Raw genomic sequence first — 27,206 nt, 5'->3', positions numbered from 1 at the left:
CTTGGAAGGTTTTAGATTTGTCCCGCAAACGCGCCATGATTACCTGCACTTTTCGAGCGCTTAAGAAGAAAAACCATCTTTCTAGAGAGCAAGCGGCGGAAAATGGGTGGAGAAAACTTTATAAGTAGTAAGACACAAAAAACCTCATAGAATAAAACTATTGTTGGCCTGTGGAAGAGAGCCTGGAACAACGAAGCTGCGAGAAATGTTGAACAAAGTCTCGCAACTGATGTAGGACTTGCCATTAACGATCTCTGCGACGACACCAATGAGAATCCGGAGGAAAGATATCCGATTGTACAAGATCCATCTTTAGTTGGAGCAGCACAGATGGCTTCCTTGCGTCCTCTGCACACAGTTCCTTCAACCAACAAAGCTGAATACGCCATCAAAATGTATGGATCAATGGAAAGAAGGCTCAACCACCTCTTGCGGGAGAGAACATGCCATGTGTCCATGCAGAAGGCCCACAAGCCAACTCACTGACTTTGTTGGTCTAGATAATCGAGTACTGAACTTTTCTTAGTTTAAAAATCTTTAAGAATACTCGGTAGTAAAGTTATAACTCCACTCACAACCAAAGCATGATGAGAAAAAAAGCCTTCCGACTGAAAACTGCCATGTTTATCCTCACAGCCCTATAGATGTGTCGATGGACTACATTCCGAAGGTCAGGACAAACTCCACTAGGCGCGCAAAGAATTCTGTGCGGCTTTAAAAATAATTTCTCCTTGAAGATGATTGGTTAATTATTTACGGTCAGATCACCTGGATGGATTTGAGGTGAATTATTTCCAGTAAGAGAGCGTTGAATTTTTACCTTCTTATTTCCTTCTTCGCCGCGTACTTTCCTATAGTGTGATTCCTCCTTTAACCATGTAAGCGATGTGCTTCCAAAATGTAGTGCTTTCGATTTAATTTGTTTCCTCAGAATTGTTTCGACTGGCTTCACAGATGTCACGCTTACTCTTATTATTTCCTACTCTTATGTCACGTTTTGTAGTACCATACACTCATGTCAGGCACTAGCTATATTCACTTACTTGCATGTCACGTTATATCATACCACACACTTACTTACGTTTTCTGCATTCCTGTGTCATGCCAATCTCATGCATTAATGCCAATTTGATAGTAACTAAGTAGCGAAGGCACTACAGATCACTCCCCCATTTCACCTGAATATACCAGTTCACGGGCAAATACGTCCCTGAGTAAATCATGGATAAGGACGTGATATGGTTAACACTTCCACCAGCTTTCAGTGTTACGTGCACTGAAAGCGGATGTACAAGTTCGGTGGATGAGGACCATGTGACGGGAAATCATTTTCTGTAAATTGGATTTTTGAGTTATTAACAGACTGTATTCTTACACTCCGCATGCCACTACTGGCCCTTGATTGGTCAATTTGAATAGCAGGTTCCACCTTCAACCTCCGCAAATCCAGTTCAAAACCTATCACCGATCCCGGGTTACCAAGTTGGTCAGATGCGTTTTCCAGTTCTCACTCGTTCACTGCGGTCTCTCATTTCAATTTCTTTCGGTTTTAGCTTTGACACCCCAGGGAGAAAGGAGAGGAAAGGGCACCCAAAAAGGTTCTCTATGGGGAGGCTACTTTTCGAGTTCCCAAACTGTTTCCCTGTTTAAAATACAATTATTGGACTATTGACAGAGAAGCAATAACGTTTTGTTATCCTTCAACAGAAAATGTTAAACTTTTTAGATACCTCCAACAAGAAAATGATACTCCTTTCGCGCGGAGCCTCCCTATCAAATCAGCCACAGAAATCTCTGAAGTAGTAATAGTACAACCGAAACAACACATACCAAGAGTTGGAGGTTTTAAAACAGACGAAAATTTTATTGCATTTTACTTCTACGTTAAGATTTGGGGGACTTTTTTTCGCGTTAGCTTGCTTTCTTAGTTTTTTTTGTAGGGGATGCGGCGGCGGGGGGTTTGTCAAAATGTAACGGACTTAAGCTGGTTCAATACTGGAAAATACTGGACTTGCAATAAGTAATTGTAATTGGCTGATTTTAGTTTTTGGTCCTCTCAGCTGTTTTCACCATATATATTGTAATAAATACTCTGAACGGTGTCATAATTCATAGCCAAATCACACCGATTTGGTGACATGGCGCTAGATGGTGAATTTTCATATGCAACTATGAACAACTGAAGAAATAGCAAATCGAAAACACTGAAAGGATTTCTCAAGGACTGCATGCATTTTATCAGTAACAATTTTCCGGGTCAAATTACAGACCTTAAGGGAAGGGGCGAGAATTGACTGTACACAGTACAGGGACAGATGCTCAGTAATTCAGGCTAATATCCTCAGACGCTAAAATATCACATTGCATGGGTTGCGTTAAGAAACAGGTAGGAGGTAAATTAAGCACTTTTGAACCTGACTTTACCTGGCTACTTTTAACTAAAGCAGTTTGATTTAACACTTCTCACTTAAACACCTGCGACAAAAGAGGAACTGTGAGAAGTAAGCATCTCAGCCAAGGCCAAAACACAACGTCACCGTCCAGAGCTTAACCCAGATTGTCAAACCAGAGCCAATTCTGTATTAATAGGGTAAAAGTGCTACCCTGGACAGTAGTTTCAGACACAACTAATTAATGGTGGCGAAAGAAGCCAGACTGTGCTTGCGGTAGTTCCGGTTTCCTGAGAATGAGGGAGCTCAAAGTGGTGCAACTGGAGGAATGCTAGTCAGTCACAGAGCATCTTTTGGTTATTTTTATCTTTGCCTATCAGCTTTTGGCATCATTTTAAATACCACTGGGTTGCCAAATGCAGTGTTTTTTTACTTTTCTCTTACGAAGGGCTAACGCTCGAAAATGTCAGCTTCACTAACATACTACGGCGGTTAACTTACTTTTATCAACCTCCAAGTTGATAAATACAGTAAAAATCCGCGTATAAGAACCTAAAATTAAAGAACCTGTTAGGCTAAAATTTTCCAGTTAAAACACACTTCACATAAGAACCATTCTCGGCTAAAATCTCAATGCAGGTTCTTATTTTCACAAATCTAATACGGTACATCACATGCGATACAAAAAAACGTGACAAAAGCTAGCCACAGCACTGGCAGTAATATAGGACACAATACTGTACTGTGAATGATTCAATACAAAGGCCACGCCCATGAGTACAAGTTAAGAATAAATTAAGAACCTCATTAATATCCTAGGTGATCCTAGGTAGTCTGATTTCACAGTAAACACCATTTATATAAGAACCTATTGAGGCTACCTTGGAAAACCTAGGTTCTTATACCCCAATTTCTACTGTAGATGAGTGTTTTACTTACAGATTTAGCCCAACAATTCCTTAAAAATTAATTCCTTTGGGGTGGCGCGGTGGCCTCGTCTTCGGAACGAGTGGTCTGGGTTTGAGCTCTGGCTGGGAACATTGCGTTGTGTTCTTGGGCAAGACACTTTACTGTCACAGTGCCTCTCTCCACACCCAGGTGTACAAATGTTTACCGACGAATTTAATGCTGGGGGTAACCCTGCGATGGACTAGCATCCCATGCAGGGGGGAGTAGAAATATTCATAGTCGCTTCATGCTACGGAAACGAGGATAAGCTCCGACCCGATGGGCTACTTGGCTCGTATACAAACTTAGCCTTTCCTTACCAGAAGGTCTTACGATCAGGTGAAACCAAGAGAAAAATGGTGAAACTATATATACCGGACCAAGATATAATCCCAGTGGCTTGTATTGTTGATAGTGGCAGTGGTGGAGGAAGGAGGGAGTAAGTAGCTGAACATTTTATATATCTGATCTTGGAGGTTGGAGATCATGAATGCAAGCTTGGCTTATTCTTCAACTTTTTTTAGTATTTAACCCATCCATCGTTGTTTACTAGTGGAAAGTACCGAGGACTAATCGTATTACTCTCCTGATCGAGAAGAACGAGTTAATGCCCAGCCCGGATCATTGTGATGTGTTCCTAATTTGGGGAAAACACCTCTTTCTATCAGTGCCTCTCCCCACTCAGATATATAGATAAATGGGTAGAACGGATAAAATGATGGAAATGCTGCTCCCTTCAACGGACCAGCATACCATCTGTGGGGGCGGGGCGCGGGAGTAGAAATACTCCTAGCCTCTTTGTGTTAAAGAAACAGGGCATAAGCCCAGACCTTATACGCCTTCTGTGAAATAGCTCACTAAAACAACACCTGTGGCTGTTTAGGCATACTTAACATCTCAATTGGCAGGATACCTCTTGCTCCAGGCTAAATTTGATATTGAAGTAAACAGAGCGTCGAAAACAGCCATAAACTGAGCCATCGAACGACAGGGTGGAAAAATCACTTCTGCTTATTACAACAAACTGGGTCTACGCCTCTTACTCAAACCAGAGAAGTTTGAAGGGCGCAGGATCCCAAGAAGAGCTCGCCCACCCAGGAAGTTAATGGAATATTACACAAGCGTAGAAAACAGAGGCTATTTGGCAGATCCTGTTGAACTTGAAAATGCCAGACTACAAACTTAAAAGCTTGAAAATGAAGTGGATTAGTGCCTAGCATACTTTGCTATAGTTTAAGAAATGCTGGGTTAAACGATGTGTTTGGTCGATTACTCTAAAGTGATTAAAAGTTATTTTAAAAAATTGTGTAGTTTTGTACAAAAAACAGCATTGTCCACCCTTCCCTGCCTCAAGTTCTCTCTTTTAAAGAATTAAGAGTGGACGGAGGGGTGGTGGGGAGGAACGTTTTAGTAGAATGTTCAGTTTTCCATGCGTTGTAATACCCATTCTGTACTGGAGGTTTCATGCAGTCTTAAATGCGATCATGTGTCTATAGTCAAAGGTTCATTAGGATGTTTATGAAGGGAATAAGTTCTTAGACTAGCTGGTTTGATTAATGAATTTGATTACAAGGGAATAACGTGACAAACTGTCCAGATTTTTATATGTTACACGTATCATTCTCCATTGTTTCCCCGAAAATGCACCTGAAGTAGTTACTTTCGAGCGTCCGTTCTTACGCGGTTAATAACCATTAAGCTTAGTAGCTTCCTATGGGATGTTTTTTCATTATGCAACGTAACGTTTCTCTAGCACGACCTCGTCGCGGTATGTAAACTCGTTTCTATATATATTTCCTTCGCGCTCTCTTAAATATTTACATATGAACTAAATCGCGTACCACAAAGGTCCTTGATTGTTGAAAATCTAATAAGCGTGTTCTTAAACAACCCTAAGGTATCTTTTGCTATTTACGGGCTGATATAAAGTCAGCTAAGTAAGAGAGCGATTACAAACTATGCGAAACACAAAATAATTTCGACATGTCCTGTGATATTTCAAAGCTTTTTCCAAAGCAACCCACATTGACAAGTTGCATGACAGCTTTAATTTGTAGGTCAAGCTTTGCTGATCACAGTTCTAAGAATCCTTGGCGTTCTGTTATAATTATTCTACGGAAGCAGACAAGAAGTCAAAACATATCTAATATCACTTCGTGATTGGTCAGTATTATCAGGTTAATAAAAGCCATATCCGATCACAAGACTTCACCGTTTAATTACGGCGTTTTCTATTCCCAACCCATTTCGTGTTCCGCTTACAATCATGGATATAAAAACCTTGCTAAACAATCTTCATGAAGAAGTATCCTGTTCTGTGTGCATGACCACATTCACTGATCCAAAACAGCTGCCATGTTTACACAGCTTCTGCCTTCACTGCTTGGAAGACATTCTACGAACGAGTGGCCGCCATGATATCATAACCTGCCCAGAATGTAGAAGAGAGAGTAGAGTCCCTAGCAGTGGACACTTAAAGGATCTGCCGACCAACTTTCGCATCAACAGTCTCCTAGATGTGTTGGCAATCAAAGAGTGTAATACTACGGCAGTCAAATGTGGAAATTGCGACAAAAAGAGCTCCCAGAGTTTGTACTGCTTCCAGTGTTGTGCATTCTGGTGTGACGACTGTATTACTGGGCACAACATAATCCGAGCTAATAAAGAACACCGCGTGTTGGCGATTAAAGACTTCCAAGATCAAGACATCGAGGAAGTGTTGAAACGACCAGCATTCTGTAGAAAGCCAGGACACGAAAAGAAAGAACTGGAACTCTTATGTAAGATCTGTGAAGTTCCCATATGCAATTCTTGCGCCTTGACAGATCACGAAGGTCACGCCAAGATGCTTTTGGAAGAAGCTGCAAATGAACGTAAGTTACAAGTGAAATCTGCGATTGAATCTCAGAAAGAAAAAGTGAAAATGGAGAAGAATGAAATCACCAAACTTGATGAAAACTGTGTTAAAATTCAAGAACACGCCGCCAGTGTGAAAAGAAGAGTGGAGCAGTTCGTCGAGACAATATTTCGAGTGATCGATGCAAAGAAGCAGGTGATTATTAATGAAGTTGAGAACCAGGCAAAAAAATCCCTCCAACGTCTTAAAACTAAAAAGAGCGAGATTGAAGATGACGTGAGCATGACCGAGGCAACAGTAGACAAAGCTGAAACACTTTTGAAACGAAACGCAAACGCCGAAATCATGCAGCCAAACCAGTTTCTTAACAAAATATTTCAGGAGGAAGTTGGCCAAGAAAACTCAGCCGATTGTGACGGGGTAAACTTTCTTGAGTTTGATTTCGTGAAAAATCAAACGTTACTCGAGAATATTAGCACTGAAAATGTTGGCTCCTTCAAACCCGTACTTTCCAAGACCAAACCGCATCTGTCAATTGTCTACGGAAAAGGAGTAAATGAAGCGTTTGTCGGACTTGAAGCAGAGTTTGTTTTGACAACAAGAAATGCTGAAGGAGAACAATGTTATGACGAACGTGACTGTGTAACAGTGGCAATCAGCAATCATCAAAGCCATGATTGTGCAACGAAAGCACGAGTCCAAGATAACAACGATGGCAACTACAAAGTCAGCTATCTTTCCAAAGAAACTGGACAATTTGATTTAACAGTGAAAGTGAATGAAGAATATATCCGTGGCAACCCCTTTGCTGTGGAGGTCAAACCCAGACAGTTCAAACCTGTTTTATCGTTTGGACAAGAAGGCTCAGCTGTTGGAATGCTAAGACAGCCCTGGGGAGTAGCAGTGAATGAACGTAATGAAATTGCAGTGACTGATCATGGTAACAACAGGATTCAGGTATTTAGTAGTGATGGAACTTTCTTAAGATCGTTTGGTAGGAAGGGTGATAAACAGGGAGAATTTGGCTTTCCGAGCGGGATAGCTTTTGATAAGCATATTTTAGTGGCGGACAGTAGAAACCACCGAGTTCAATTGTTCAGTGAGCAGGGTGAGCACCTGAACCAGTTTGGTGGCAAAGGAAATGTTGATCAACAGCTAATGAATCCACATGGAGTGTCTGTTAACTGTGACGGAAATATTATTGTTGCAGATTCAGGTAACAAACTAGTTAAGATCTTTTCTCAAGGCGGCCAGCTTTTACGGAAACTTGGCGGGGACGGCTCTTTTACCTTTCCCCATCACTGTGTCCAATATGACAAATATCTTATAGTGTCAGACAGTCATGAACATAGTATCAAAGTGTACGATAGGGATGGAAATTTCTTGTATAAATTTGGAAAGCAGGGCGAGGGGGACGGGGAGTTCAATGCTCCTCGTTGCTTGTCCGTCAGCAAGGTAGGACACCTGATGGTCTGTGATACATTGAATCACAGAGTTCAGGTGTTTAAACTGAGTGGGAATTTTGTAGGAAAATTTGGAAGAAAAGGCAGCGGGACAGGAGAGTTTCATTACCCATTCTCTACAGCATTTCTTAGTGATGGTAGGATAGTTGTGACTGATTTCAATAATAATCGCATCCAGATTTTTGAGTAGAAATGATATATACTCACCTATGACATAATTCGAATAAATTACGTTATGTTTCACATTTCTCTCATTATTTTTATAATGCTAAGAAAATGATTTACAAATCGAAAATATTTCTGACCAGGTTAAGCGACCATAGTCATGGGTAAACAAGTTTGGTCTTAATTGGTTGTTAGACTTGGGTCTGGATGGTAAGTTCAGGAAGTAAAATGTTGTATTTTGCGATTAAACCACATTCAGAACCTCTCCCTTGAATAGAAATACAGTTATTCAAATGTAACAATATGGTTGATTATATTTGATAGTCTGTGTTTCACATGTAGAATAAACTGAGTTAAATGGTATTGTTTGTTTACAAAACATTTTGTAGTTAGTAGTTTACACTTTTATATTGCTGTAAGAAAACGACAGTGGCCTGTGTAACAGGAAGCGTTGTCACCGAGGTAGCTTAAAAGATTAGCTTGTAAATTGTAGTTTGTTCTGAATTAACTTTTCCAAAAGAAGTTTACACTTTGTATTGCTGTAATTAAACACTGCAGTACTGTGCATTGTGTTACATTTGTCCGATTACGTGACAACTTAGCTGCTATTATAGACACATTTGTAACGTCTGATAAGAGAAGTGTTTTTTTAAATAAATGTTTTTATTCAACGTTTTTGTGAGAGTTAATGGTGACACATAGCACTGTGGTAGGGGTTTGGTGTGCAACAGCATACTTGAATAATTTTGATTCGTGAATTTCTGTGGAACTTCGCCTCATGATATCGAGCCCAATGTATAAAGAAAACCCGGGTGTAACGAAGGATATAGTCTTGAACGTGAACTTAATAGCTTCCATCCTTTTAATTTTAATACAATATGAACTTGTTACAATTTTTTTCCGAGTAGCAAGCTTTAAAATCAAACGCGACGAGGAGTATAGAAAAGCAGAAACGCTTGAGGTACAGTAGACCCGCCTTTCAATGGCTTGCATTTTCAATGGGTTTACTGTTGTTTCACATTTCAATTGAATTATATTCTTTTAGGTAATTATTAGAAAAATGTTTTGAAAAGAACTCTAGATCTAGTAGAACGAACCCCTGTTCAAAGAACAACTTGGTAATTCATTGCATCGAGGTTCCACTGAACTCCTCTCCTATCTCCCACTGTAAAATCCAGGTGATCTGGTGACGTCATTGCGCGAGACTGGAGAGAAAATTTTATTGCCGTATCCCATAAGGCAGCCCACGCCTAGTCGTGAGTTTGCATTTGAACGATGGCGGTCACTGGCAAAGCGAGTGTTGATGCTTTTCACAATTATTTTGTCTTGTCTTATACCACGCTTGAAACTCGGAATTGTGCTGTAAATATGAGAAGTGTTGATTTGGACAGTTGGGAAGTCTCTTTCGACGGTGAATCTTTTCTATACTTGGATGGAAGCGATTTGAATACTTGAATCGCACATCATGCAGCGCTGGCGCATCGCATTGTAAGCTTCAAACTCACTTGGTGTTTTATTTCAATTTGCTTTTAATAGTGTACTTTCTATACAGTATTAAAGGTACCGTATTCCATCGATCTCTAGTTTGCTTTTATTTAGTCTTTCATTTTATTATTATCGTATGTCGGCCACAACACTAGTTCGGTCGACCATTCGATCAACCGCTCTCCAACTCAGTAAAGAAAAAAAATTAATAATCTGAATGGCACACGCCAAGAATTGCTAGAAAAGATTGGCCCGACCTTTAATAAATTTGGAGAGGTAGCTGTGGGCTATGCTGACATTGAGAATTACATTACACTATTTCTTATTCAGTCAGGTGTACAGAGTGCAGTTACAACACCAACCAACAGCATCATGATGGTTTCCCATGGCTGAAATGGTCACGCCATTTCACAGGGGAGAAAAGTGTCAGAGTGAAAATCATTGAGCCTTATAATTTACTGAGCACAGTGTAACAGTTGCTCTTTCGTTGGGAAATGACGACTATGACACTGTCCAAAAATGCGCAGGGGCAGTTTATGAACAGCTTACACAACTTCAAACAATCAAACGTGCACTAACCTATTGACGCCCGAATGAAATTGCCCCCGACCCACCCCTAAACCATATGCGGAGTAACCACAGACACAAGATCAGGTTTCAAGACATTGTTTATTTCAACAAATGAAGGGTCGAAATATTAAAAAATAGTAATAAAAAGAACTCAGCCTGATGTACAAAACTGGCGAGGAAACAAGAAATTATATCATTTCCTTACCGCACGGCAAAATGTCTCACAGAAGCAGAGAAAATTGACTTTGCGAAAATGAGTTAATTATTGACGTTGGGGGACAAAACGAAACCAAATACAACCGAATTTCATCCTTGCAACGGCTAACATTTGAGAAAACAACAAAAAATAAAAGCAAAGAACTCTTGTAAAATCAATCTGAAAACAAGATATCGAGTAATTTCTTCGCCGCGCGACGAAAATATGACGGCGCTGGAAAGAAAGATGAAAGTCGTAAATCAAAAAGACGACAAAAACAAGCCAATCATTTTGAGATCAGTCGTATTTCAACTGTGTTACTTAGTGGCCATTTCGGTTCTTTTCCCAGCCTTTCTGTAGTAGCTTAATAAGACGCGGAAATATTTGAACGAAGCGAATAAACAAAATAAACAAAGCGCCTGGAGGTCGCCGTAAATTAAATATGCAGAAATCCAGCGTGCAAGTTACTGTTCACTTTTAAAACCTAAAATTCCCAAATACAGGGAACCAAATGAAAGAAATGCGAAAGGAAGGTCAATAACAATAGATTTTCATTCACGCTGAGGCGAAGAAACCTAGTTAAAAGCAAAAAATTGTTCAAAATTTTGCACAAGTGCTTCGCTGCATGCATGACCACATGTGCAAATTATTCTCATTTACGCTAACACAAAAGCTTGAGTTTTTACCGACCGCTTTTCCAGACATTTTAACGCCTGTGGCTTTACCAATCGTTCCAAAAGTTGAATTCAACTTCGAAGTAATAATGTACATTACCATTTTTGTTTCTTAAGTCCGAAAAGCTGCTTTAAATCTGCGATCTGAAAGCGCTCTGATCTTCATGTTTTCGCGGCGGTTGTAGGAAGAAAACCTTCTTCACGACTAAGTTCTACGGACTCTGTACTACTTGATCCTCCATACTGAGGCCACCTAAACATTGATTTGTATTTTTCCTTTCTATTTTAAAGCCCAAAGCAGTAATTTATCCCTGTTAGGATTGAAAACAAGACCTTGGAAGGTTTTAGATTTGTCCCGCAAACGCGCCATGATTACCTGCACTTTTCGAGCGCTTAAGAAGAAAAACCATCTTTCTAGAGAGCAAGCGGCGGAAAATGGGTGGAGAAAACTTTATAAGTAGTAAGACACAAAAAACCTCATAGAATAAAACTATTGTTGGCCTGTGGAAGAGAGCCTGGAACAACGAAGCTGCGAGAAATGTTGAACAAAGTCTCGCAACTGATGTAGGACTTGCCATTAACGATCTCTGCGACGACACCAATGAGAATCCGGAGGAAAGATATCCGATTGTACAAGATCCATCTTTAGTTGGAGCAGCACAGATGGCTTCCTTGCGTCCTCTGCACACAGTTCCTTCAACCAACAAAGCTGAATACGCCATCAAAATGTATGGATCAATGGAAAGAAGGCTCAACCACCTCTTGCGGGAGAGAACATGCCATGTGTCCATGCAGAAGGCCCACAAGCCAACTCACTGACTTTGTTGGTCTAGATAATCGAGTACTGAACTTTTCTTAGTTTAAAAATCTTTAAGAATACTCGGTAGTAAAGTTATAACTCCACTCACAACCAAAGCATGATGAGAAAAAAAGCCTTCCGACTGAAAACTGCCATGTTTATCCTCACAGCCCTATAGATGTGTCGATGGACTACATTCCGAAGGTCAGGACAAACTCCACTAGGCGCGCAAAGAATTCTGTGCGGCTTTAAAAATAATTTCTCCTTGAAGATGATTGGTTAATTATTTACGGTCAGATCACCTGGATGGATTTGAGGTGAATTATTTCCAGTAAGAGAGCGTTGAATTTTTACCTTCTTATTTCCTTCTTCGCCGCGTACTTTCCTATAGTGTGATTCCTCCTTTAACCATGTAAGCGATGTGCTTCCAAAATGTAGTGCTTTCGATTTAATTTGTTTCCTCAGAATTGTTTCGACTGGCTTCACAGATGTCACGCTTACTCTTATTATTTCCTACTCTTATGTCACGTTTTGTAGTACCATACACTCATGTCAGGCACTAGCTATATTCACTTACTTGCATGTCACGTTATATCATACCACACACTTACTTACGTTTTCTGCATTCCTGTGTCATGCCAATCTCATGCATTAATGCCAATTTGATAGTAACTAAGTAGCGAAGGCACTACAGATCACTCCCCCATTTCACCTGAATATACCAGTTCACGGGCAAATACGTCCCTGAGTAAATCATGGATAAGGACGTGATATGGTTAACACTTCCACCAGCTTTCAGTGTTACGTGCACTGAAAGCGGATGTACAAGTTCGGTGGATGAGGACCATGTGACGGGAAATCATTTTCTGTAAATTGGATTTTTGAGTTATTAACAGACTGTATTCTTACACTCCGCATGCCACTACTGGCCCTTGATTGGTCAATTTGAATAGCAGGTTCCACCTTCAACCTCCGCAAATCCAGTTCAAAACCTATCACCGATCCCGGGTTACCAAGTTGGTCAGATGCGTTTTCCAGTTCTCACTCGTTCACTGCGGTCTCTCATTTCAATTTCTTTCGGTTTTAGCTTTGACACCCCAGGGAGAAAGGAGAGGAAAGGGCACCCAAAAAGGTTCTCTATGGGGAGGCTACTTTTCGAGTTCCCAAACTGTTTCCCTGTTTAAAATACAATTATTGGACTATTGACAGAGAAGCAATAACGTTTTGTTATCCTTCAACAGAAAATGTTAAACTTTTTAGATACCTCCAACAAGAAAATGATACTCCTTTCGCGCGGAGCCTCCCTATCAAATCAGCCACAGAAATCTCTGAAGTAGTAATAGTACAACCGAAACAACACATACCAAGAGTTGGAGGTTTTAAAACAGACGAAAATTTTATTGCATTTTACTTCTACGTTAAGATTTGGGGGACTTTTTTTCGCGTTAGCTTGCTTTCTTAGTTTTTTTTGTAGGGGATGCGGCGGCGGGGGGTTTGTCAAAATGTAACGGACTTAAGCTGGTTCAATACTGGAAAATACTGGACTTGCAATAAGTAATTGTAATTGGCTGATTTTAGTTTTTGGTCCTCTCAGCTGTTTTCACCATATATATTGTAATAAATACTCTGAACGGTGTCATAATTCATAGCCAAATCACACCGATTTGGTGACATGGCGCTAGATGGTGAATTTTCATATGCAACTATGAACAACTGAAGAAATAGCAAATCGAAAACACTGAAAGGATTTCTCAAGGACTGCATGCATTTTATCAGTAACAATTTTCCGGGTCAAATTACAGACCTTAAGGGAAGGGGCGAGAATTGACTGTACACAGTACAGGGACAGATGCTCAGTAATTCAGGCTAATATCCTCAGACGCTAAAATATCACATTGCATGGGTTGCGTTAAGAAACAGGTAGGAGGTAAATTAAGCACTTTTGAACCTGACTTTACCTGGCTACTTTTAACTAAAGCAGTTTGATTTAACACTTCTCACTTAAACACCTGCGACAAAAGAGGAACTGTGAGAAGTAAGCATCTCAGCCAAGGCCAAAACACAACGTCACCGTCCAGAGCTTAACCCAGATTGTCAAACCAGAGCCAATTCTGTATTAATAGGGTAAAAGTGCTACCCTGGACAGTAGTTTCAGACACAACTAATTAATGGTGGCGAAAGAAGCCAGACTGTGCTTGCGGTAGTTCCGGTTTCCTGAGAATGAGGGAGCTCAAAGTGGTGCAACTGGAGGAATGCTAGTCAGTCACAGAGCATCTTTTGGTTATTTTTATCTTTGCCTATCAGCTTTTGGCATCATTTTAAATACCACTGGGTTGCCAAATGCAGTGTTTTTTTACTTTTCTCTTACGAAGGGCTAACGCTCGAAAATGTCAGCTTCACTAACATACTACGGCGGTTAACTTACTTTTATCAACCTCCAAGTTGATAAATACAGTAAAAATCCGCGTATAAGAACCTAAAATTAAAGAACCTGTTAGGCTAAAATTTTCCAGTTAAAACACACTTCACATAAGAACCATTCTCGGCTAAAATCTCAATGCAGGTTCTTATTTTCACAAATCTAATACGGTACATCACATGCGATACAAAAAAACGTGACAAAAGCTAGCCACAGCACTGGCAGTAATATAGGACACAATACTGTACTGTGAATGATTCAATACAAAGGCCACGCCCATGAGTACAAGTTAAGAATAAATTAAGAACCTCATTAATATCCTAGGTGATCCTAGGTAGTCTGATTTCACAGTAAACACCATTTATATAAGAACCTATTGAGGCTACCTTGGAAAACCTAGGTTCTTATACCCCAATTTCTACTGTAGATGAGTGTTTTACTTACAGATTTAGCCCAACAATTCCTTAAAAATTAATTCCTTTGGGGTGGCGCGGTGGCCTCGTCTTCGGAACGAGTGGTCTGGGTTTGAGCTCTGGCTGGGAACATTGCGTTGTGTTCTTGGGCAAGACACTTTACTGTCACAGTGCCTCTCTCCACACCCAGGTGTACAAATGTTTACCGACGAATTTAATGCTGGGGGTAACCCTGCGATGGACTAGCATCCCATGCAGGGGGGAGTAGAAATATTCATAGTCGCTTCATGCTACGGAAACGAGGATAAGCTCCGACCCGATGGGCTACTTGGCTCGTATACAAACTTAGCCTTTCCTTACCAGAAGGTCTTACGATCAGGTGAAACCAAGAGAAAAATGGTGAAACTATATATACCGGACCAAGATATAATCCCAGTGGCTTGTATTGTTGATAGTGGCAGTGGTGGAGGAAGGAGGGAGTAAGTAGCTGAACATTTTATATATCTGATCTTGGAGGTTGGAGATCATGAATGCAAGCTTGGCTTATTCTTCAACTTTTTTTAGTATTTAACCCATCCATCGTTGTTTACTAGTGGAAAGTACCGAGGACTAATCGTATTACTCTCCTGATCGAGAAGAACGAGTTAATGCCCAGCCCGGATCATTGTGATGTGTTCCTAATTTGGGGAAAACACCTCTTTCTATCAGTGCCTCTCCCCACTCAGATATATAGATAAATGGGTAGAACGGATAAAATGATGGAAATGCTGCTCCCTTCAACGGACCAGCATACCATCTGTGGGGGCGGGGCGCGGGAGTAGAAATACTCCTAGCCTCTTTGTGTTAAAGAAACAGGGCATAAGCCCAGACCTTATACGCCTTCTGTGAAATAGCTCACTAAAACAACACCTGTGGCTGTTTAGGCATACTTAACATCTCAATTGGCAGGATACCTCTTGCTCCAGGCTAAATTTGATATTGAAGTAAACAGAGCGTCGAAAACAGCCATAAACTGAGCCATCGAACGACAGGGTGGAAAAATCACTTCTGCTTATTACAACAAACTGGGTCTACGCCTCTTACTCAAACCAGAGAAGTTTGAAGGGCGCAGGATCCCAAGAAGAGCTCGCCCACCCAGGAAGTTAATGGAATATTACACAAGCGTAGAAAACAGAGGCTATTTGGCAGATCCTGTTGAACTTGAAAATGCCAGACTACAAACTTAAAAGCTTGAAAATGAAGTGGATTAGTGCCTAGCATACTTTGCTATAGTTTAAGAAATGCTGGGTTAAACGATGTGTTTGGTCGATTACTCTAAAGTGATTAAAAGTTATTTTAAAAAATTGTGTAGTTTTGTACAAAAAACAGCATTGTCCACCCTTCCCTGCCTCAAGTTCTCTCTTTTAAAGAATTAAGAGTGGACGGAGGGGTGGTGGGGAGGAACGTTTTAGTAGAATGTTCAGTTTTCCATGCGTTGTAATACCCATTCTGTACTGGAGGTTTCATGCAGTCTTAAATGCGATCATGTGTCTATAGTCAAAGGTTCATTAGGATGTTTATGAAGGGAATAAGTTCTTAGACTAGCTGGTTTGATTAATGAATTTGATTACAAGGGAATAACGTGACAAACTGTCCAGATTTTTATATGTTACACGTATCATTCTCCATTGTTTCCCCGAAAATGCACCTGAAGTAGTTACTTTCGAGCGTCCGTTCTTACGCGGTTAATAACCATTAAGCTTAGTAGCTTCCTATGGGATGTTTTTTCATTATGCAACGTAACGTTTCTCTAGCACGACCTCGTCGCGGTATGTAAACTCGTTTCTATATATATTTCCTTCGCGCTCTCTTAAATATTTACATATGAACTAAATCGCGTACCACAAAGGTCCTTGATTGTTGAAAATCTAATAAGCGTGTTCTTAAACAACCCTAAGGTATCTTTTGCTATTTACGGGCTGATATAAAGTCAGCTAAGTAAGAGAGCGATTACAAACTATGCGAAACACAAAATAATTTCGACATGTCCTGTGATATTTCAAAGCTTTTTCCAAAGCAACCCACATTGACAAGTTGCATGACAGCTTTAATTTGTAGGTCAAGCTTTGCTGATCACAGTTCTAAGAATCCTTGGCGTTCTGTTATAATTATTCTACGGAAGCAGACAAGAAGTCAAAACATATCTAATATCACTTCGTGATTGGTCAGTATTATCAGGTTAATAAAAGCCATATCCGATCACAAGACTTCACCGTTTAATTACGGCGTTTTCTATTCCCAACCCATTTCGTGTTCCGCTTACAATCATGGATATAAAAACCTTGCTAAACAATCTTCATGAAGAAGTATCCTGTTCTGTGTGCATGACCACATTCACTGATCCAAAACAGCTGCCATGTTTACACAGCTTCTGCCTTCACTGCTTGGAAGACATTCTACGAACGAGTGGCCGCCATGATATCATAACCTGCCCAGAATGTAGAAGAGAGAGTAGAGTCCCTAGCAGTGGACACTTAAAGGATCTGCCGACCAACTTTCGCATCAACAGTCTCCTAGATGTGTTGGCAATCAAAGAGTGTAATACTACGGCAGTCAAATGTGGAAATTGCGACAAAAAGAGCTCCCAGAGTTTGTACTGCTTCCAGTGTTGTGCATTCTGGTGTGACGACTGTATTACTGGGCACAACATAATCCGAGCTAATAAAGAACACCGCGTGTTGGCGATTAAAGACTTCCAAGATCAAGACATCGAGGAAGTGTTGAAACGACCAGCATTCTGTAGAAAGCCAGGACACGAAAAGAAAGAACTGGAACTCTTATGTAAGATCTGTGAAGTTCCCATATGCAATTCTTGCGCCTTGACAGATCACGAAGGTCACGCCAAGATGCTTTTGGAAGAAGCTGCAAATGAACGTAAGTTACAAGTGAAATCTGCGATTGAATCTCAGAAAGAAAAAGTGAAAATGGAGAAGAATGAAATCACCAAACTTGATGAAAACTGTGTTAAAATTCAAGAACACGCCGCCAGTGTGAAAAGAAGAGTGGAGCAGTTCGTCGAGACAATATTTCGAGTGATCGATGCAAAGAAGCAGGTGATTATTAATGAAGTTGAGAACCAGGCAAAAAAATCCCTCCAACGTCTTAAAACTAAAAAGAGCGAGATTGAAGATGACGTGAGCATGACCGAGGCAACAGTAGACAAAGCTGAAACACTTTTGAAACGAAACGCAAACGCCGAAATCATGCAGCCAAACCAGTTTCTTAACAAAATATTTCAGGAGGAAGTTGGCCAAGAAAACTCAGCCGATTGTGACGGGGTAAACTTTCTTGAGTTTGATTTCGTGAAAAATCAAACGTTACTCGAGAATATTAGCACTGAAAATGTTGGCTCCTTCAAACCCGTACTTTCCAAGACCAAACCGCATCTGTCAATTGTCTACGGAAAAGGAGTAAATGAAGCGTTTGTCGGACTTGAAGCAGAGTTTGTTTTGACAACAAGAAATGCTGAAGGAGAACAATGTTATGACGAACGTGACTGTGTAACAGTGGCAATCAGCAATCATCAAAGCCATGATTGTGCAACGAAAGCACGAGTCCAAGATAACAACGATGGCAACTACAAAGTCAGCTATCTTTCCAAAGAAACTGGACAATTTGATTTAACAGTGAAAGTGAATGAAGAATATATCCGTGGCAACCCCTTTGCTGTGGAGGTCAAACCCAGACAGTTCAAACCTGTTTTATCGTTTGGACAAGAAGGCTCAGCTGTTGGAATGCTAAGACAGCCCTGGGGAGTAGCAGTGAATGAACGTAATGAAATTGCAGTGACTGATCATGGTAACAACAGGATTCAGGTATTTAGTAGTGATGGAACTTTCTTAAGATCGTTTGGTAGGAAGGGTGATAAACAGGGAGAATTTGGCTTTCCGAGCGGGATAGCTTTTGATAAGCATATTTTAGTGGCGGACAGTAGAAACCACCGAGTTCAATTGTTCAGTGAGCAGGGTGAGCACCTGAACCAGTTTGGTGGCAAAGGAAATGTTGATCAACAGCTAATGAATCCACATGGAGTGTCTGTTAACTGTGACGGAAATATTATTGTTGCAGATTCAGGTAACAAACTAGTTAAGATCTTTTCTCAAGGCGGCCAGCTTTTACGGAAACTTGGCGGGGACGGCTCTTTTACCTTTCCCCATCACTGTGTCCAATATGACAAATATCTTATAGTGTCAGACAGTCATGAACATAGTATCAAAGTGTACGATAGGGATGGAAATTTCTTGTATAAATTTGGAAAGCAGGGCGAGGGGGACGGGGAGTTCAATGCTCCTCGTTGCTTGTCCGTCAGCAAGGTAGGACACCTGATGGTCTGTGATACATTGAATCACAGAGTTCAGGTGTTTAAACTGAGTGGGAATTTTGTAGGAAAATTTGGAAGAAAAGGCAGCGGGACAGGAGAGTTTCATTACCCATTCTCTACAGCATTTCTTAGTGATGGTAGGATAGTTGTGACTGATTTCAATAATAATCGCATCCAGATTTTTGAGTAGAAATGATATATACTCACCTATGACATAATTCGAATAAATTACGTTATGTTTCACATTTCTCTCATTATTTTTATAATGCTAAGAAAATGATTTACAAATCGAAAATATTTCTGACCAGGTTAAGCGACCATAGTCATGGGTAAACAAGTTTGGTCTTAATTGGTTGTTAGACTTGGGTCTGGATGGTAAGTTCAGGAAGTAAAATGTTGTATTTTGCGATTAAACCACATTCAGAACCTCTCCCTTGAATAGAAATACAGTTATTCAAATGTAACAATATGGTTGATTATATTTGATAGTCTGTGTTTCACATGTAGAATAAACTGAGTTAAATGGTATTGTTTGTTTACAAAACATTTTGTAGTTAGTAGTTTACACTTTTATATTGCTGTAAGAAAACGACAGTGGCCTGTGTAACAGGAAGCGTTGTCACCGAGGTAGCTTAAAAGATTAGCTTGTAAATTGTAGTTTGTTCTGAATTAACTTTTCCAAAAGAAGTTTACACTTTGTATTGCTGTAATTAAACACTGCAGTACTGTGCATTGTGTTACATTTGTCCGATTACGTGACAACTTAGCTGCTATTATAGACACATTTGTAACGTCTGATAAGAGAAGTGTTTTTTTAAATAAATGTTTTTATTCAACGTTTTTGTGAGAGTTAATGGTGACACATAGCACTGTGGTAGGGGTTTGGTGTGCAACAGCATACTTGAATAATTTTGATTCGTGAATTTCTGTGGAACTTCGCCTCATGATATCGAGCCCAATGTATAAAGAAAACCCGGGTGTAACGAAGGATATAGTCTTGAACGTGAACTTAATAGCTTCCATCCTTTTAATTTTAATACAATATGAACTTGTTACAATTTTTTTCCGAGTAGCAAGCTTTAAAATCAAACGCGACGAGGAGTATAGAAAAGCAGAAACGCTTGAGGTACAGTAGACCCGCCTTTCAATGGCTTGCATTTTCAATGGGTTTACTGTTGTTTCACATTTCAATTGAATTATATTCTTTTAGGTAATTATTAGAAAAATGTTTTGAAAAGAACTCTAGATCTAGTAGAACGAACCCCTGTTCAAAGAACAACTTGGTAATTCATTGCATCGAGGTTCCACTGAACTCCTCTCCTATCTCCCACTGTAAAATCCAGGTGATCTGGTGACGTCATTGCGCGAGACTGGAGAGAAAATTTTATTGCCGTATCCCATAAGGCAGCCCACGCCTAGTCGTGAGTTTGCATTTGAACGATGGCGGTCACTGGCAAAGCGAGTGTTGATGCTTTTCACAATTATTTTGTCTTGTCTTATACCACGCTTGAAACTCGGAATTGTGCTGTAAATATGAGAAGTGTTGATTTGGACAGTTGGGAAGTCTCTTTCGACGGTGAATCTTTTCTATACTTGGATGGAAGCGATTTGAATACTTGAATCGCACATCATGCAGCGCTGGCGCATCGCATTGTAAGCTTCAAACTCACTTGGTGTTTTATTTCAATTTGCTTTTAATAGTGTACTTTCTATACAGTATTAAAGGTACCGTATTCCATCGATCTCTAGTTTGCTTTTATTTAGTCTTTCATTTTATTATTATCGTATGTCGGCCACAACACTAGTTCGGTCGACCATTCGATCAACCGCTCTCCAACTCAGTAAAGAAAAAAAATTAATAATCTGAATGGCACACGCCAAGAATTGCTAGAAAAGATTGGCCCGACCTTTAATAAATTTGGAGAGGTAGCTGTGGGCTATGCTGACATTGAGAATTACATTACACTATTTCTTATTCAGTCAGGTGTACAGAGTGCAGTTACAACACCAACCAACAGCATCATGATGGTTTCCCATGGCTGAAATGGTCACGCCATTTCACAGGGGAGAAAAGTGTCAGAGTGAAAATCATTGAGCCTTATAATTTACTGAGCACAGTGTAACAGTTGCTCTTTCGTTGGGAAATGACGACTATGACACTGTCCAAAAATGCGCAGGGGCAGTTTATGAACAGCTTACACAACTTCAAACAATCAAACGTGCACTAACCTATTGACGCCCGAATGAAATTGCCCCCGACCCACCCCTAAACCATATGCGGAGTAACCACAGACACAAGATCAGGTTTCAAGACATTGTTTATTTCAACAAATGAAGGGTCGAAATATTAAAAAATAGTAATAAAAAGAACTCAGCCTGATGTACAAAACTGGCGAGGAAACAAGAAATTATATCATTTCCTTACCGCACGGCAAAATGTCTCACAGAAGCAGAGAAAATTGACTTTGCGAAAATGAGTTAATTATTGACGTTGGGGGACAAAACGAAACCAAATACAACCGAATTTCATCCTTGCAACGGCTAACATTTGAGAAAACAACAAAAAATAAAAGCAAAGAACTCTTGTAAAATCAATCTGAAAACAAGATATCGAGTAATTTCTTCGCCGCGCGACGAAAATATGACGGCGCTGGAAAGAAAGATGAAAGTCGTAAATCAAAAAGACGACAAAAACAAGCCAATCATTTTGAGATCAGTCGTATTTCAACTGTGTTACTTAGTGGCCATTTCGGTTCTTTTCCCAGCCTTTCTGTAGTAGCTTAATAAGACGCGGAAATATTTGAACGAAGCGAATAAACAAAATAAACAAAGCGCCTGGAGGTCGCCGTAAATTAAATATGCAGAAATCCAGCGTGCAAGTTACTGTTCACTTTTAAAACCTAAAATTCCCAAATACAGGGAACCAAATGAAAGAAATGCGAAAGGAAGGTCAATAACAATAGATTTTCATTCACGCTGAGGCGAAGAAACCTAGTTAAAAGCAAAAAATTGTTCAAAATTTTGCACAAGTGCTTCGCTGCATGCATGACCACATGTGCAAATTATTCTCATTTACGCTAACACAAAAGCTTGAGTTTTTACCGACCGCTTTTCCAGACATTTTAACGCCTGTGGCTTTACCAATCGTTCCAAAAGTTGAATTCAACTTCGAAGTAATAATGTACATTACCATTTTTGTTTCTTAAGTCCGAAAAGCTGCTTTAAATCTGCGATCTGAAAGCGCTCTGATCTTCATGTTTTCGCGGCGGTTGTAGGAAGAAAACCTTCTTCACGACTAAGTTCTACGGACTCTGTACTACTTGATCCTCCATACTGAGGCCACCTAAACATTGATTTGTATTTTTCCTTTCTATTTTAAAGCCCAAAGCAGTAATTTATCCCTGTTAGGATTGAAAACAAGACCTTGGAAGGTTTTAGATTTGTCCCGCAAACGCGCCATGATTACCTGCACTTTTCGAGCGCTTAAGAAGAAAAACCATCTTTCTAGAGAGCAAGCGGCGGAAAATGGGTGGAGAAAACTTTATAAGTAGTAAGACACAAAAAACCTCATAGAATAAAACTATTGTTGGCCTGTGGAAGAGAGCCTGGAACAACGAAGCTGCGAGAAATGTTGAACAAAGTCTCGCAACTGATGTAGGACTTGCCATTAACGATCTCTGCGACGACACCAATGAGAATCCGGAGGAAAGATATCCGATTGTACAAGATCCATCTTTAGTTGGAGCAGCACAGATGGCTTCCTTGCGTCTTCTGCACACAGTTCCTTCAACCAACAAAGCTGAATACGCCATCAAAATGTATGGATCAATGGAAAGAAGGCTCAACCACCTCTTGCGGGAGAGAACATGCCATGTGTCCATGCAGAAGGCCCACAAGCCAACTCACTGACTTTGTTGGTCTAGATAATCGAGTACTGAACTTTTCTTAGTTTAAAAATCTTTAAGAATCCTCGGTAGTAAAGTTATAACTCCACTCACAACCAAAGCATGATGAGAAAAAAAGCCTTCCGACTGAAAACTGCCATGTTTATCCTCACAGCCCTATAGATGTGTCGATGGACTACATTCCGAAGGTCAGGACAAACTCCACTAGGCGCGCAAAGAATTCTGTGCGGCTTTAAAAATAATTTCTCCTTGAAGATGATTGGTTAATTATTTACGGTCAGATCACCTGGATGGATTTGAGGTGAATTATTTCCAGTAAGAGAGCGTTGAATTTTTACCTTCTTATTTCCTTCTTCGCCGCGTACTTTCCTATAGTGTGATTCCTCCTTTAACCATGTAAGCGATGTGCTTCCAAAATGTAGTGCTTTCGATTTAATTTGTTTCCTCAGAATTGTTTCGACTGGCTTCACAGATGTCACGCTTACTCTTATTATTTCCTACTCTTATGTCACGTTTTGTAGTACCATACACTCATGTCAGGCACTAGCTATATTCACTTACTTGCATGTCACGTTATATCATACCACACACTTACTTACGTTTTCTGCATTCCTGTGTCATGCCAATCTCATGCATTAATGCCAATTTGATAGTAACTAAGTAGCGAAGGCACTACAGATCACTCCCCCATTTCACCTGAATATACCAGTTCACGGGCAAATACGTCCCTGAGTAAATCATGGATAAGGACGTGATATGGTTAACACTTCCACCAGCTTTCAGTGTTACGTGCACTGAAAGCGGATGTACAAGTTCGGTGGATGAGGACCATGTGACGGGAAATCATTTTCTGTAAATTGGATTTTTGAGTTATTAACAGACTGTATTCTTACACTCCGCATGCCACTACTGGCCCTTGATTGGTCAATTTGAATAGCAGGTTCCACCTTCAACCTCCGCAAATCCAGTTCAAAACCTATCACCGATCCCGGGTTACCAAGTTGGTCAGATGCGTTTTCCAGTTCTCACTCGTTCACTGCGGTCTCTCATTTCAATTTCTTTCGGTTTTAGCTTTGACACCCCAGGGAGAAAGGAGAGGAAAGGGCACCCAAAAAGGTTCTCTATGGGGAGGCTACTTTTCGAGTTCCCAAACTGTTTCCCTGTTTAAAATACAATTATTGGACTATTGACAGAGAAGCAATAACGTTTTGTTATCCTTCAACAGAAAATGTTAAACTTTTTAGATACCTCCAACAAGAAAATGATACTCCTTTCGCGCGGAGCCTCCCTATCAAATCAGCCACAGAAATCTCTGAAGTAGTAATAGTACAACCGAAACAACACATACCAAGAGTTGGAGGTTTTAAAACAGACGAAAATTTTATTGCATTTTACTTCTACGTTAAGATTTGGGGGACTTTTTTTCGCGTTAGCTTGCTTTCTTAGTTTTTTTTGTAGGGGATGCGGCGGCGGGGGGTTTGTCAAAATGTAACGGACTTAAGCTGGTTCAATACTGGAAAATACTGGACTTGCAATAAGTAATTGTAATTGGCTGATTTTAGTTTTTGGTCCTCTCAGCTGTTTTCACCATATATATTGTAATAAATACTCTGAACGGTGTCATAATTCATAGCCAAATCACACCGATTTGGTGACATGGCGCTAGATGGTGAATTTTCATATGCAACTATGAACAACTGAAGAAATAGCAAATCGAAAACACTGAAAGGATTTCTCAAGGACTGCATGCATTTTATCAGTAACAATTTTCCGGGTCAAATTACAGACCTTAAGGGAAGGGGCGAGAATTGACTGTACACAGTACAGGGACAGATGCTCAGTAATTCAGGCTAATATCCTCAGACGCTAAAATATCACATTGCATGGGTTGCGTTAAGAAACAGGTAGGAGGTAAATTAAGCACTTTTGAACCTGACTTTACCTGGCTACTTTTAACTAAAGCAGTTTGATTTAACACTTCTCACTTAAACACCTGCGACAAAAGAGGAACTGTGAGAAGTAAGCATCTCAGCCAAGGCCAAAACACAACGTCACCGTCCAGAGCTTAACCCAGATTGTCAAACCAGAGCCAATTCTGTATTAATAGGGTAAAAGTGCTACCCTGGACAGTAGTTTCAGACACAACTAATTAATGGTGGCGAAAGAAGCCAGACTGTGCTTGCGGTAGTTCCGGTTTCCTGAGAATGAGGGAGCTCAAAGTGGTGCAACTGGAGGAATGCTAGTCAGTCACAGAGCATCTTTTGGTTATTTTTATCTTTGCCTATCAGCTTTTGGCATCATTTTAAATACCACTGGGTTGCCAAATGCAGTGTTTTTTTACTTTTCTCTTACGAAGGGCTAACGCTCGAAAATGTCAGCTTCACTAACATACTACGGCGGTTAACTTACTTTTATCAACCTCCAAGTTGATAAATACAGTAAAAATCCGCGTATAAGAACCTAAAATTAAAGAACCTGTTAGGCTAAAATTTTCCAGTTAAAACACACTTCACATAAGAACCATTCTCGGCTAAAATCTCAATGCAGGTTCTTATTTTCACAAATCTAATACGGTACATCACATGCGATACAAAAAAAGGTGACAAAAGCTAGCCACAGCACTGGCAGTAATATAGGACACAATACTGTACTGTGAATGATTCAATACAAAGGCCACGCCCATGAGTACAAGTTAAGAATAAATTAAGAACCTCATTAATATCCTAGGTGATCCTAGGTAGTCTGATTTCACAGTAAACACCATTTATATAAGAACCTATTGAGGCTACCTTGGAAAACCTAGGTTCTTATACCCCAATTTCTACTGTAGATGAGTGTTTTACTTACAGATTTAGCCCAACAATTCCTTAAAAATTAATTCCTTTGGGGTGGCGCGGTGGCCTCGTCTTCGGAACGAGTGGTCTGGGTTTGAGCTCTGGCTGGGAACATTGCGTTGTGTTCTTGGGCAAGACACTTTACTGTCACAGTGCCTCTCTCCACACCCAGGTGTACAAATGTTTACCGACGAATTTAATGCTGGGGGTAACCCTGCGATGGACTAGCATCCCATGCAGGGGGGAGTAGAAATATTCATAGTCGCTTCATGCTACGGAAACGAGGATAAGCTCCGACCCGATGGGCTACTTGGCTCGTATACAAACTTAGCCTTTCCTTACCAGAAGGTCTTACGATCAGGTGAAACCAAGAGAAAAATGGTGAAACTATATATACCGGACCAAGATATAATCCCAGTGGCTTGTATTGTTGATAGTGGCAGTGGTGGAGGAAGGAGGGAGTAAGTAGCTGAACATTTTATATATCTGATCTTGGAGGTTGGAGATCATGAATGCAAGCTTGGCTTATTCTTCAACTTTTTTTAGTATTTAACCCATCCATCGTTGTTTACTAGTGGAAAGTACCGAGGACTAATCGTATTACTCTCCTGATCGAGAAGAACGAGTTAATGCCCAGCCCGGATCATTGTGATGTGTTCCTAATTTGGGGAAAACACCTCTTTCTATCAGTGCCTCTCCCCACTCAGATATATAGATAAATGGGTAGAACGGATAAAATGATGGAAATGCTGCTCCCTTCAACGGACCAGCATACCATCTGTGGGGGCGGGGCGCGGGAGTAGAAATACTCCTAGCCTCTTTGTGTTAAAGAAACAGGGCATAAGCCCAGACCTTATACGCCTTCTGTGAAATAGCTCACTAAAACAACACCTGTGGCTGTTTAGGCATACTTAACATCTCAATTGGCAGGATACCTCTTGCTCCAGGCTAAATTTGATATTGAAGTAAACAGAGCGTCGAAAACAGCCATAAACTGAGCCATCGAACGACAGGGTGGAAAAATCACTTCTGCTTATTACAACAAACTGGGTCTACGCCTCTTACTCAAACCAGAGAAGTTTGAAGGGCGCAGGATCCCAAGAAGAGCTCGCCCACCCAGGAAGTTAATGGAATATTACACAAGCGTAGAAAACAGAGGCTATTTGGCAGATCCTGTTGAACTTGAAAATGCCAGACTACAAACTTAAAAGCTTGAAAATGAAGTGGATTAGTGCCTAGCATACTTTGCTATAGTTTAAGAAATGCTGGGTTAAACGATGTGTTTGGTCGATTACTCTAAAGTGATTAAAAGTTATTTTAAAAAATTGTGTAGTTTTGTACAAAAAACAGCATTGTCCACCCTTCCCTGCCTCAAGTTCTCTCTTTTAAAGAATTAAGAGTGGACGGAGGGGTGGTGGGGAGGAACGTTTTAGTAGAATGTTCAGTTTTCCATGCGTTGTAATACCCATTCTGTACTGGAGGTTTCATGCAGTCTTAAATGCGATCATGTGTCTATAGTCAAAGGTTCATTAGGATGTTTATGAAGGGAATAAGTTCTTAGACTAGCTGGTTTGATTAATGAATTTGATTACAAGGGAATAACGTGACAAACTGTCCAGATTTTTATATGTTACACGTATCATTCTCCATTGTTTCCCCGAAAATGCACCTGAAGTAGTTACTTTCGAGCGTCCGTTCTTACGCGGTTAATAACCATTAAGCTTAGTA

The 27,206-nt window shown here is 40.3% G+C and overlaps 3 protein-coding genes across 3 annotated transcripts in view; 2 read left to right on the top strand and 1 right to left on the bottom strand.

Annotated features, from left to right (window-relative positions):
* Window positions 1-27,206, bottom strand: part of LOC145463123 (monocarboxylate transporter 12-B-like) — a 219,012-nt gene that overhangs the window by 61,017 nt on the left and 130,789 nt on the right. The gene's annotated exons all lie outside the window — the stretch shown is intronic.
* On the top strand, window positions 5,278-10,180 carry LOC145463897 (E3 ubiquitin-protein ligase TRIM71-like). The gene has a single exon (XM_081447685.1). It carries the CDS (start codon window positions 5,605-5,607, stop codon window positions 7,846-7,848), a length of 2,244 nt encoding a protein of 747 aa, XP_081303811.1. The 5' UTR covers window positions 5,278-5,604; the 3' UTR covers window positions 7,849-10,180.
* On the top strand, window positions 16,359-21,248 carry LOC145463817 (E3 ubiquitin-protein ligase TRIM71-like). Its single transcript, XM_081447612.1, has one exon. It carries the CDS (start codon window positions 16,686-16,688, stop codon window positions 18,927-18,929), a length of 2,244 nt encoding a protein of 747 aa, XP_081303738.1. The 5' UTR covers window positions 16,359-16,685; the 3' UTR covers window positions 18,930-21,248.

Source organism: Orbicella franksi, chromosome 12 (assembly GCF_964199315.1).
Source record: "Orbicella franksi chromosome 12, jaOrbFran1.1, whole genome shotgun sequence".
In the NCBI taxonomy this organism is placed as follows: domain Eukaryota; kingdom Metazoa; phylum Cnidaria; class Anthozoa; order Scleractinia; family Merulinidae; genus Orbicella; species Orbicella franksi.
This window is presented reverse-complemented; position numbering and strand designations above follow the sequence as displayed.